The sequence below is a fragment of the Microcaecilia unicolor genome, chromosome 12 (genome assembly GCF_901765095.1).
Source record: "Microcaecilia unicolor chromosome 12, aMicUni1.1, whole genome shotgun sequence".
In the NCBI taxonomy this organism is placed as follows: Eukaryota; Metazoa; Chordata; class Amphibia; order Gymnophiona; family Siphonopidae; genus Microcaecilia; species Microcaecilia unicolor.
Genome location: NC_044042.1, coordinates 10,272,737 through 10,284,871, shown reverse-complemented (window position 1 = coordinate 10,284,871; position 12,135 = coordinate 10,272,737). Strand labels below are relative to the sequence as shown.

General features: G+C 42.8%; 1 protein-coding gene across 1 annotated transcript in view; it reads right to left on the bottom strand.

Moving 5' to 3' along the window:
* RAP1A (RAP1A, member of RAS oncogene family) overlaps nucleotides 1-12,135 on the bottom strand; it is a 102,783-nt gene that overhangs the window by 40,760 nt on the left and 49,888 nt on the right. The window contains exon 2 of the mRNA XM_030221139.1: nucleotides 2,016-2,094. Coding sequence (XP_030076999.1) covers nucleotides 2,016-2,072 — 57 coding nt within the window. The 5' untranslated portion in view covers nucleotides 2,073-2,094. The remainder of the gene's footprint in view (nucleotides 1-2,015; nucleotides 2,095-12,135) is intronic.

Sequence of the window (12,135 nt, the reverse complement as noted above, 5' to 3'; positions counted from 1 at the left end):
AACCAATACCCCAAGGGCACAAACTCCTTGGGCAGAAAGAGGGGGCTGGCACCACAAGGTGTAGCCTAAAATCTCAGACCAGGGACTCAACCACAGCAACTCAACTTGACCCAGGGGACAGGCCAGGAGCCACCTCAATACACAGCTGTACTGTTATGTCCCTCCACCTGCTAGAGAGAGAGAATACTGAGATTAAGGTTGCTGCACAGGACCAGGTATAGCAGACCTGTAACTTTGTATCTCCATCTGCTGGGAGAGGGACATAACCCACAAGTCTCTGGATTGATTTGTGGGATGCTATGGAAATTATGAACGTCTCTCTAATGAACAACTACCAAAATAATTATAAAGGACAGTAGTGTGTCCTCTGGTAAAGAATCACCACCGTGAAAGTTACCAGCTGGTATCTAACAAGGAAAACTTAAAGAAACAATCAGTCTCTGTGCAGCCCAACAACTGGCTAGATTGTTTCAATCTGGATTCAGACCCGTTATAGAATGGAGACTGAAGACTGTCTTCATATTCCTACTAGATCTTCAAAGAGACCAAAACAGGGGATTCACTTCTTAGTACTACTGGATTTCTCAGCAGCTTTTCATATTGAGGACCACAATATCATGCTAGCACAACTATCAGAAACATGTATCAGTGGTACGGTACTTGACTGGTTCAGATCCTATCAGACAGGCAACAGTCCATACTGTTTGGCAACACCTCATCACCACCATGGACACTAACCTGCTAGATGCCACAAGAAACAATACGTTCACCTAATTCATTTAATATTTACCTCAAAGCTTTAGCTCAACTGATTTAGTCAATGGATACACAGCTCTGCATCTATGCTGATCACATGCTGTTGAATCAGACTTACCAACAGTCCTGAATAAACTGTGTAACAGCAATTCAAGAAAGGGCTAACAACAAACTTTGCCTGAATCCAAGTAAAACTAAGCTCCTCTGGGTCCCTAACAGTCATATCCAACATCAAAATCTCTTTTGGGAGCAATGAACTCCCCCTTAAATAAAAAGGTCAGGAAACATGGGGTTCAGCTAGGCTCATGATGAACCCCTAAATCCAAGCAAATCTTCAGGAGCCGCCTCTTATCAATGACAGCTATGCTTTCTCTCTCCATACATCAAGAAGGCAGGTCTTGCCATCGCGATTTACGTCATGCCATGGTAACATCAAGGTGGATTACTATAATGCAATGTACTCAACTACAGTGGTGTGACTACAAAGAGTTTACACCAACTCCAATTTGTATGCAACATCACACCATTCCTGCAAAAATTTCAATGGCTACCAGTACAATACAGAACTAAATTTAACACTACACCAGATCTTCAAGATCCTTAAAAGTAATTGGCCAGAGTGCTTGAACGGATCTCCTATGCACCCACAGGGCTAAGGTATCCCTAACCTCACTCTCTCCAAAACAAATTATGCAATGTGATAACCGCCAATAAGCCTTCTCCAAAATAACCCCCCCCCCCCCCCCATACACACACACACACTCTGGAACACACTCCTAGAAAGCTTCCTGTTAAGTGAAGCCTACCTCAGGAAGCTAGTAAAGGCTTGAAAGAAGAGCCAGGCTTTCAATGGATGAAATAACCAGCTAGCTTGAAACACACCTAAGGATCAATACTGGCTGGACATACTGTAGCAGAACTTGCTTCTCCACTCCTACTCTAGCTGAGATCATTTTCTACGTTTCTGACTCCACGTGCAAGTTTTCCTTAAGTAGGCCATCCTTATTTTCTCATTCACTCAAAAACAAGTTTTGGTTCATTGTCTACATGTTCCACCTCCACTCACACACTTTGCTGCCTATTAAGATGTTTAATGTGTATTGTTTTGACATTGTAAGTAGCATAATATGCCATAATGTATATTTTTATTTGAAAATGTTGATTGCTTTGTCTGGCTTATTCTTGCTGCCTTGGGTGAGTCTCTTCTAAAAGGCAGTAAATAAATCGTAAAAAAAATATTAAATAAACCTTTAACTCACCAGTGCAGACTTCCCCACACCGCCTGAACCAAGGACCACTAGCTTGTATTCACGCATGTTGTAAGTTTAAATACTGAATCTGGGGGAAAAAAGAAAAAAAAAACATTACATTAGAAGTTTGCTACACCAGAATCATTTTTGAAAACAAAGTATTTGCTTAAAAACAAGCAATTAAAGTTTAATACAAGTAACTTATTTGCATTATATAAAAGAAAAAACCCCATATTAAATCTTAATAATCAACAGGTATCATAGGACGGTTTACAGTATCATAAAACATGCTTTAACTACCTCTAAGATGCCTAAAATCTATAAAATCCTGTCCATTCACACTGGATTTAGTGAACCAAGGTTTTAGGAATTAGTTTGAATTAGGAAGAGTCTAAAAGGAGAGAAGCACTCATGATTGTACTACAAAATGGGGAAAAAAGTAAGATTTTAAAAATCCTGAAATTCTTTAACATGCTCTTATATTTATTTATAGCATTTATATCCCACAATTTCCCACCCACGGGCAGGCTGTAAAAAAAGCATACATCAATTCAGCAAACAATCAATGTCTTAGAAGTGTAAGAGAGAACAGGTTAAAGCAAAGAAGGGAAAAGGAGAAAGAGTAGTGGTGATGAATATGACGCCTTGACAGAGACTATTCAGAAGTAAGATGCTAGGCGGGATTTGAGCATAAACGTTTCCAAATAAAAAGGTCTTGAGGCGTTTTTTGAAGGTCGGATGATCTGGAGTAAATTTCTCCAATTTAGGTAGACCATTCCACAAATGAGCGCTAAGATAGGAGAAGGTGGATGCATAGGTGGTCTTGTACTTGAGGCCACTATATACTGGGTAATGGAGATTTAGGTACGAATGAGCTGATCTGTGAGAGTTCCTAGGTGGCAAGTTGATTAAGGTGTCCATATATGCTGGGGCTTCACCGTAGATGATTTTATGCACCAGAGTGCAAATTTTAAAAGTGATTCGGTCCTTGACAGGAAGCCAGTGCAGTTTCTCACACAGTGGTCTTGAACTTTCGAATAGATCAGAAACTTATGCCTGCCTTTATTTTCTTGGTATTTATCATTACTATGAATATTTCATTGTTCTAGCAAAAGTTGCATTATAGCATAAAAATGAAATGTAAGTAATGAAAAGAACATTTTAGGTGTCAACTGAGTGGGAAAGCGCGGGGTACAAATGTAACAAAAATAATAAAAAATAAAACAATAACCTCTCTCACTGTGGGTCATTTCCTCAGCTACTACATCTAATAGGTGACTGGTGACTCAGGCCTTATAGATATTGTCAAGATGAGAGTTATGAGTCTTTCTACAATGATTATGAGTTTTTCTACATAACTGACAATGGCCACCTGAGTAAGCTGCGTTCTGAGGCACTACAGACCCATGAAACCTGCCAGACTAGACTAAGTTCTAAATACAACTGAATTACCAAAGCTCACTACCGCATACTGTAGCACATGAGATCAAGTTTCATTATATTTTAACAGAAAACAAATTTAGTCAATTCAACATACAAAAGTTAAAAGACGCAAAAGGTGAAATTTCTTACCTGTTAGCATTTCCTTTCCTTGAGTCCTGCTAGACCAATCCAGACTTATGAGATGTACCAGAGCTTTTATCTCACAGGATGGGAGAAAGACAACACCTTCTAGGAGTGCCCTACCAAAGGCCAAAGCCCAAACATCAAGCTTATAATGTTTGACAAAATGGGGCAATGGCCCCTGATTCAGTCCAAGGTGCAGCCTGTGACCTGGCAGACTGAGTCCTGAGGAGCCTTTTTTTCTGAATGTAGGCTGACTCAACAGTTGCTCTAATCCAGCGCACATCTGAAGATTCAGACCTGTGTCCCTTGCAAGGATCATAAGAGGGCAAAAAGATCCAACATCTGAAAAGAACGAATGACCTCCAAGCAGCGGAGATGCACTCTGTAAACATTCAACTTATGGGGCTGTCTGTGATGGGACCAACACAAAGGATCTCCAAAAGGCAGAGAGAGAAACTATCTAGTACAAATGAAAAGGACAAAATAAGGGTCCCTGCAAGAGTGCCTGCAGCTCTGAAAACCTTCTAGCTTGACAACCTCAAGAGAGTGCTTTAAAATACACAAAGCCTCAATGAACCAGTTCAAAAGGGGAACCCAGTAAGAGCCAGCAACACCAAACTAGGATCCCACAGAGACACCATGCCTGAAGTAGGGATATCAACTTAAATGGCTGAGTCGCAAAAGAGACCCTACCAACTTTACCTCTGAAGCAGGCGAGTGCTACATCCTGAGCAAATTCAGCATCAGTGGAAGCTATTATCAAGAATAAAATTACAGAACATGTAGACAAACAAGGTTTAATGGGATAGGGTCAGCATGCGTTCAGCCAATTTGCTTCACTTCTTTGAAGGTGTGAATAAACATGTGGATAATGGTGAGCCCACTGATGTAGTGTACCTAGATTTTCAGAAAGCTTTTGACAAAGTTTCTCATGAGAGGCTCCTGAGAAAATTAAAAAGTCATGGGACAGGAGGCAAGGTTCTGGTGTGGATTAGGAATTGGTTATTGGACAGAAAACAGAGGGTAGGGTTAAATGGCTATTTTTTTCAATGGAGGAGGATGAATAGTGGCGTTCCACAGGGATCTGTAACCAGGACCGGTGCTATTTAACATTTATAGATGATCTGGAAATCAGAACGAGTGAGGTGATTAGATTTGCAGATGACAACTATTCAAAGTTGTCAACACACATGCGGATCGTGAAAAATTGCAGGAAGACATTAGGAAACTGGAATACTGGGCATCCAAATGGTAGATGAAACTTAATGTGGACAAATGCAAAGTGATGCACATTGGGAAGAATAATCCAAATCATAGTTAACTGATATTAGGGACCACCTTAGGAGTAAGCACACAAAATAAATATCTAGGAGTCACTGTAAACAATACGCTGAAATCTTCTGTGCAGTGTACGGTGGTGGCTGCCAAAAGCAAACAGGATGCTAGGAATTATTAGGAAAGAGATGCAAAATAAGACCATAATGCCTCTGTATTGCTCAATAGTGTGACCTCACTTTGAGTAGTGTTCAATTCTAGTCACTGTATCTGAAAAAACATAGAATTAGAAAAGGTTCAAAGATGAGTGACCAAAATGATAAAGCAGATGGAACTCCTCCCATATGAGGAAAGGTAAATAGGTTAGGGCTCTTCAGCTTGGAAAAGACGGCTGAGGGGGATATGACTGAGGTCTATAAAATCTTGAGTGGTGTAGAATGATATAGAATGGTTAAAAGTGAATTGATTTTTCATTCTTTCAAAAAGTACAAAGACCAGGCAACACTCAATGAAATTACATGGAAATACTTTTTTCACTCAAAGAATAAAACTTTGGAACTTAATGCCAGAGGATTTGGCAACATTGGTTAGAATATCTGGGTTTAAAAAAGGTTTGCACAAGTCCCTGGAGGTAAAACATCAATAGTCCGAGATGGACAGCGGAAGCCACTGCTTGCCCTGGGATTGGCAGCATGGAATGTTGCCACTAATTGGGTTTCTGTCAGGTACCTGTGACCTAGATTGGCCACTGCTGGAGGCAAGATACTGGACTACACAGACCACTTGAGTTTATCTTGTTGGGCAGACTGGATGGACCGTGCAGGTCTTTTTCTGCCATCATCTACCATGTTACTATGTTACTTGTCTGACCCAGTATGGCTTACCCAGAGCGCTTTGTAAGAATGACAAGATGAGTGGAATGTCCGCTCACCAGAGGAACACCCCACTTCAAGTCAGAGCAACAGATCTCAAACACCCTCCAGATGCTGATGAAGGCCAGAGACATGGGGAATTTCTGTGTGTTTAGCTGAATGACAATGACTGAGGCATAAAACTCTTTCCTTCTGCGATGCAGCCTTTCAAGGGTCATAGAAAAATGTAGGTTGTGCAATAAGAAAACTAGTTTCCATGAGAACCAATCCTCAGAAAAGAAGCCCTGGTCCCCTCAGCAAGGGAAGTGAAAGACTGACAAGCTGACTCATTTCGGCATACTAAAAAGCATCAATGCCAATCTAGCATGATCAGACTGATCAGAATGTGAGTCTCGTAATCCTGCGTATCACTTGACCTAACAGAACCACAAGGGAAATATGTAAAGGGGGCTGAAGCTCGGGCCATGGCTGCCCAAGAGCATCCAGCACAGTCAACACAGCTATCTCCTCCAGCTAAAGAACTAAGAGTATTTGAAATTCTAGTGGTTCACCACATTTCCTAGCGCTCCACCACCAAATGGAAGCCACCAGGTCCGGTGTCTGCCAACTGAGAAAGTCCACCTGAACGCTGTCTGCCCCACTATATGGGTCACTGCACACAACTTGTCCCAACTGCAGGGAAACTTGTATTCTTCTGCTCCTCATGTCACAGCCGTGGTTTTCTGACAACACATGCCACTCTACCCTGAACCATATGCAGAAAGTAAAGCAAGGTCTAATAGCTCTTGCCTCAAGGCGATTTATGGACCACACAGACTCCTGGGCCAACCAGTGCCCCTGAGCCTCCCTGTCCCAACAGTGGGCTCTATAGTCAAACTCATATCTGTGGTGCGATCTGAAGGTCCAAATGAAGTGCCCTCAAGAGGTGGTGAGGGACAAAACCACCACTCTAGGTGGTTCCTGGTTGACACCAGCAAGGGGAGCTGAACCGCAAACCAATGAGACTGCAGGAACCAACGTACAGCAGAGCATTCTGCAGAGACCTCGTGTGGGCCTTTGCCCATGAAACATCCAGAGTTGCTGAAACAGAACTATACAACTGCAGGTAACCTCAAGCTCTCGGAACTGGGAGGAGCACAGAAAATCTGGAGCTGGGACTACTTCCCCACTCAAGCTTTTAGAAAGACAGAGAAGACCACAAACTACATTGTACCTCCAGATAACTCAAGGACCTGAACTGGTTCCAAGTGACTCTTAGTAAAGTTTACAACCCAGCTGAGGATCTGCAGGAAGGCAGCCACGTGAACTGTCATCCGCCAGTCCTGTTCTGAACCGATGCAAAAATCGACCATCAATGTAGAGATCCATTCCGATCACTTTCCTGCAAAAGAACACTGCAGCCATGATCATTATCTTGTAAAGATCTGTAAGGCTGTGGCCCAGCAAAAAGAACACTGACTTGAAATGCTCCCCCCAGCATACAAAAGCCTGCAAGAAGTGCTTGTGAGCATTCCGAATAGCAATTTCTAAGAATGCCCCAAAAGATTGAGACAAACTGTCAAGATCACAAAATGAAGTCTCTATCCAGAAATGCAGAATCCTCAAGGAAGTATTTACCAACTCCCTCCCCATGGATCTAGAATTAGCCAAAGTATTAGCCAAAAAGCCAACAAAATTAATTGAACAAGGGTCCTGTCCACACTCCTTTGGTGACTCTGGTTTGACAGCTCACAGCGCAAGTAGATGGCACAAGGTCTCCCTTACTGCAAGTTGTTTGAGCCCCACCCCTCCCCCAACTCCTAAAAAGGGTCATATTCAATGACAAGGAGAGCCATTGGATCCAATGTAGAACTGCCTGGGCCACTTCACCACAGACTGCTGCCGGTACTCCAAATGCTGAGGTAATGAAGAGGTGATTAAGAAACTTCTTCCTTAAGGGCTGTACCACCCTCCACTGGGTGACCACCATAGGTATTTTGAACAACCTCTCTAGGTCATCCTGAGGAAGGCAAAACCTGTTCATCCCCACACCACCAACTGGCCTGTACAACGCAGCACCATTACAACTACAGATGTATGACCCACCTCCAGTCAGACAGACGCAGAGCTGACTTGGGCCCAACTACAACAGGCCTGCCACTTGCCTAAGCCAGGCTAGGTAAAGCTGTTGCGTCTCAGCTTGTCATTTTTACCCCCCCCCCCCCCCCCCCTTCACATTCTGAAACATTCTGAATAAACTTCAAACTTGATTTGTGGGTTTGTTTTTTCAATTATTCTCTGTGCAGAAATTTATTTTTTTTTTGGGGGGGGGGGGGGGGGCTCCAGAGCCCTGAGGGCAGGGAGGGATGGAGGAGGAGGAACTTATCTCTGCTGCATGGCTCCACTGAATCCGATGCATCCAAGTACACACAACAAAGGCCCATAGGTCAAGACTGCAGATAAAGGAGCCCCAGGTCAAGAGAAACCAAGTCGGTGAGAATGAACAGAGCAAATACCAATATTCTACTACTACTTAACATTTCTAAAGCGCTACTAGGGTTACGCAGCGCTGTACAATTTAACATAAAAGGACAGGCCCTGCTCAAAGAGCTTACAATCTAAAGGACAAGTGAGTAGTCAATTCGATAGGGGCAGTCAAATTGGGGCAGTCTGGATATCCTGAAGGTAAGAGTTAGGTGCCGAAGGCAGCATTGAAGAGGTGGGCTTTAAGCAAAGACTTGAAGATGGGCAGGGAGGGGGCTTGACGTAAGGGCTCAGGAAGGTTGTTCCAGGCATAGGGTGAGGCGAGGCAGAATGGGCGGAGCCTGGAGTTGGCAGTGGTGGAGAAGGGTACTGAGAGGAGGGATTTGTCCTGTGAACGGAGGTTTTGGGTGGGAACATAAGGGGAGATGAGGGTAGAGAGGTAGTGAGGGGCAGCAGATTGAGTACATTTGTAGGTAAGAAGGAGAAGCTTGAACTGAATGCGGTATCGGATTGGAAGCCAGTGAAGTGACCTGAGAAGAGGGGTGATATGAGTATATCGGTTCTGGCGGAATATAAGACGTGCAGCAGAGTTCTGAACAGATTGAAGGGGGGATAGATGGCTAAGTGGGAGTCCGGTGAGGAGTAAATTGCAGTAGTTAAGGCGAGAGGTAATGAGAGCGTGGACGAGAGTTCGGGTGGTGTGTTCAGAGAGGAAAGGGCGAATTTTGCTGATGTTGAAGAGGAAGAAGCGACAGGTCTTGGCTATCTGCTGGATGTGTGCCGAGAAGGAGAGGGAGGAGTCGAAGATGACTCCGAGGTTGCGGGCAGATGAGACGGGGAGGATGAGGGTGTTATCAACTGAGATAGAAAGTGGAGGAAGAGGAGAAGTGGGTTTTGGTGAAAAGATGATGAGCTCAGTCTTGGACATGTTCAGTTTCAGGTGGCGGTTAGACATCCATGTAGCAATGTCGGTTAAGCAGGCCGATACCTTTGCCTGCATCAGGGATTAGATACCATGTGTCTGATGAAAAGCAAATTACAATCACGGTCTATAGTTTCCTAGTTACTGTTGTGGAGAGTGCCAGTGGATACAATTTGTCTATGACAGTGAGCTATCCTGGGGGGAGGTGGGGGGAATTATTTTTCTGGAACTCCTGATCTTATCTAGCCCATTTTCTTTAACCTACTGTCCTATGTCTGAGGACATCTGTATACTTGCACTACCACACTTTGGAATGGTAATTTTTTTTTCTTTAGCTACTTAGATACCTAGTTAGAGATCTGATTAATGTAAACAGTTGACTGTATAGTGGTAGGTAAAGGGATGGGAGGTTGCAAAGTTGTAAAGCACCCACCCTCTACTCGTGATTCCCAAACTGGGTTCCTCAAACTCTCTTCAGGGGGTTCCAAAAGAAATTAGATTATAGAATCTGATTGTATAAACATAGGCTTATATAAATTGAGGGTTCTTCAGTGTATGAAAAATAATTTAAGGGTTCCAAAATAGTAAAAAGTTTGGGAATCACTGCTCTACGTTTCCCAAGTTTATTTAAAGTTTGCTATACTGCCTATTGGAATGACTCCCCTGAGCAGTTTACAAAACATAAAAATAAAACAGACAATAAGAAAGGGGTGCCAAGAATTAAAGGAAAGAAAAGCAAAAGTTTGAACAAAAGAACCACAACACATACACACAAACATCCAAACTCCCTGAACTGCAGAGGTCAAGCAGCATTTGGGGTTTCAACAGGTCACTTGGCCTTTTTGAGGTTTGTTGTTTTCAGATGTGCATTTCTATTGTGTTATATCTTATATGGTACTGAGTCAAAATGGCCCCAACAAGCACCGACAAAATGAAGTGTAACATAAAAGCCCCCCGACATAACAGCCAAGGTTGCCAGATTGAAAAAAATTTCCCCGCCCAAAACCAAACCCGCAGAAAGTCAAACCCCGCCTCCAACATCATCAACCCCATCATCAACCCCGCCTCTGACATCACCTCCGACGTCATTAACCCCACCTCCGACACCATTAACCCGCCTCCGCGGGGCTTCTATTGGACCAAAGCGTCCAAACCCGCACCGTGGCCGTGAAAAAGCCGCCCAATTTCCCTCAGCCGGTCCGGGAAACCCGCAGCCCTGGCAACACAGCCACTGTCAAAATGGCCTGCTGACAATATGGCCCCAACAAATTAGCAGACCATCAAAACAGCTCGAACCTTGAAATAGCTCTGTGGTTTTTTAGATGCATGTGCGGCTGTCACTTCACAATGGCTTAGGTTGTTTTGTCGCATGTGCCTCTATTTCACTGCTGTCACTTCACAGCGGCTTAATTTGCTGCAATGAATTCATTTCTAGTTATCAATTTGATGTATGTCTTTTTTTTGTACATTGTTTATAGCTTCCTGACGTAGGCTGGTTTTTAGTGAGCTCTTAGTATGACCCACTGTATCGCTCTGGTGGGATATGTACACACAGCTATTTGATTAGTCACACTCACGTTTTAGCACTAGTACACGTCACATGCATCTTCCCCTTGTTAAACTTCTTTTCATTTGCATGGCAGTCCACACCCAGAGTCTTCGAAAGTCAAAGTATATATGCAACTAGAAAAAACATTTAAGGGCACCTGTTCCCATGCAGATGATATCATTACCTTCCTCAAAAATATAACACAATCTTCTATTTAGAGAATGATATAGTTTATCAAGAATTAAAATGTATGTACAGTATGAAAATATGTCATTCAATGCAGATTTTAGCACAATTTTTATTTTTCTGAAATGCTGTTTTGGTTATATCCTTTCAATAAAGATTTTAGCATTTTTTATTTTTGTGATGGGCTAGTTTGTCAAGGATTATATGGGTGGACCAATGTGGCTGTGCAGGACGTCAGACTCACAGAAACAGAAGCCTGCGCAGCCTTCTACATGGAATGTTGCTAGTGGAATAGCAACATTCCATGTAGAATCTCCAATAGTATCTATTTTATTTTTGTTACATTTGTACCCTGCGCTTTCCCACTCATGGCAGGCTCAATGCGGCTTACATGGGGCAATGGAGGGTTAAGTGACTTGCCCAGAGTCACAAGGAGCTGCCTGTGCCGGGAATCGAACTCAGTTCCTCAGTTCCCCAGGACCAAAGTCCACCACCCTAACCACTAGGCCACTCCTTGTCCAGGCTATTATGTCAGCGTGCCCTGTTATGCGTTTTGACGTTTATGGGTTACATTTGTTTTACCACACACTGAACTCCTAGTAAGTCTATATAACCAAATTTTTATTAAATAAAATAATATAATCAAACAAAATAAAACCGGTTACATTTAAGAATGTCAGTCAGCATAACACTCTCTGTAGAAGAATGAAACCATGATAATTACTTAGTGATATCATGATTTGCACAGGGCAACATGTTTAGGGTCAGCCAGCTTGGCTGATATAAACATGGAAGGGAATGTTTATCACTAGAGCACTTTCTCCTTATTTGTCAGGGAAACTTAAAAAGAAGAAAAAATAGCTATGGTGCTGTGTAGCGAGTTCAGAGAGAGAGAAATTTCCATAAAAAGACATAATTCTGGAAAGGGGAGAGCCAAGAAGAAATACTTGGAAGCACAGCAATATCTAACTTGGCAGCAGTCTGCATGACTGGTCTCCTTTGAGGAAACATTAATCTGCATAATTCCCTACAGGGAGATAAATTCTGTACTGTGTACTTCAAAACTCCAATGATGGAGTTCTTTAAAGACGGTATTTTAAGTATTATAGTTCAGAATGACAAGTTATTATACTGCATTCATTTTCTTTTTAAATTGCAGCCACCCCACCCAATTTGAGTTTGCTACTTCGTCTCTTCCACCCGAACTCTAGCTTTATACAATTTCCACACTGGTCAGGTTCTACCGATTGCAGAGCAGGGTAAAGAGCACCATGTTTCAGAATAAGCTTGTTATGA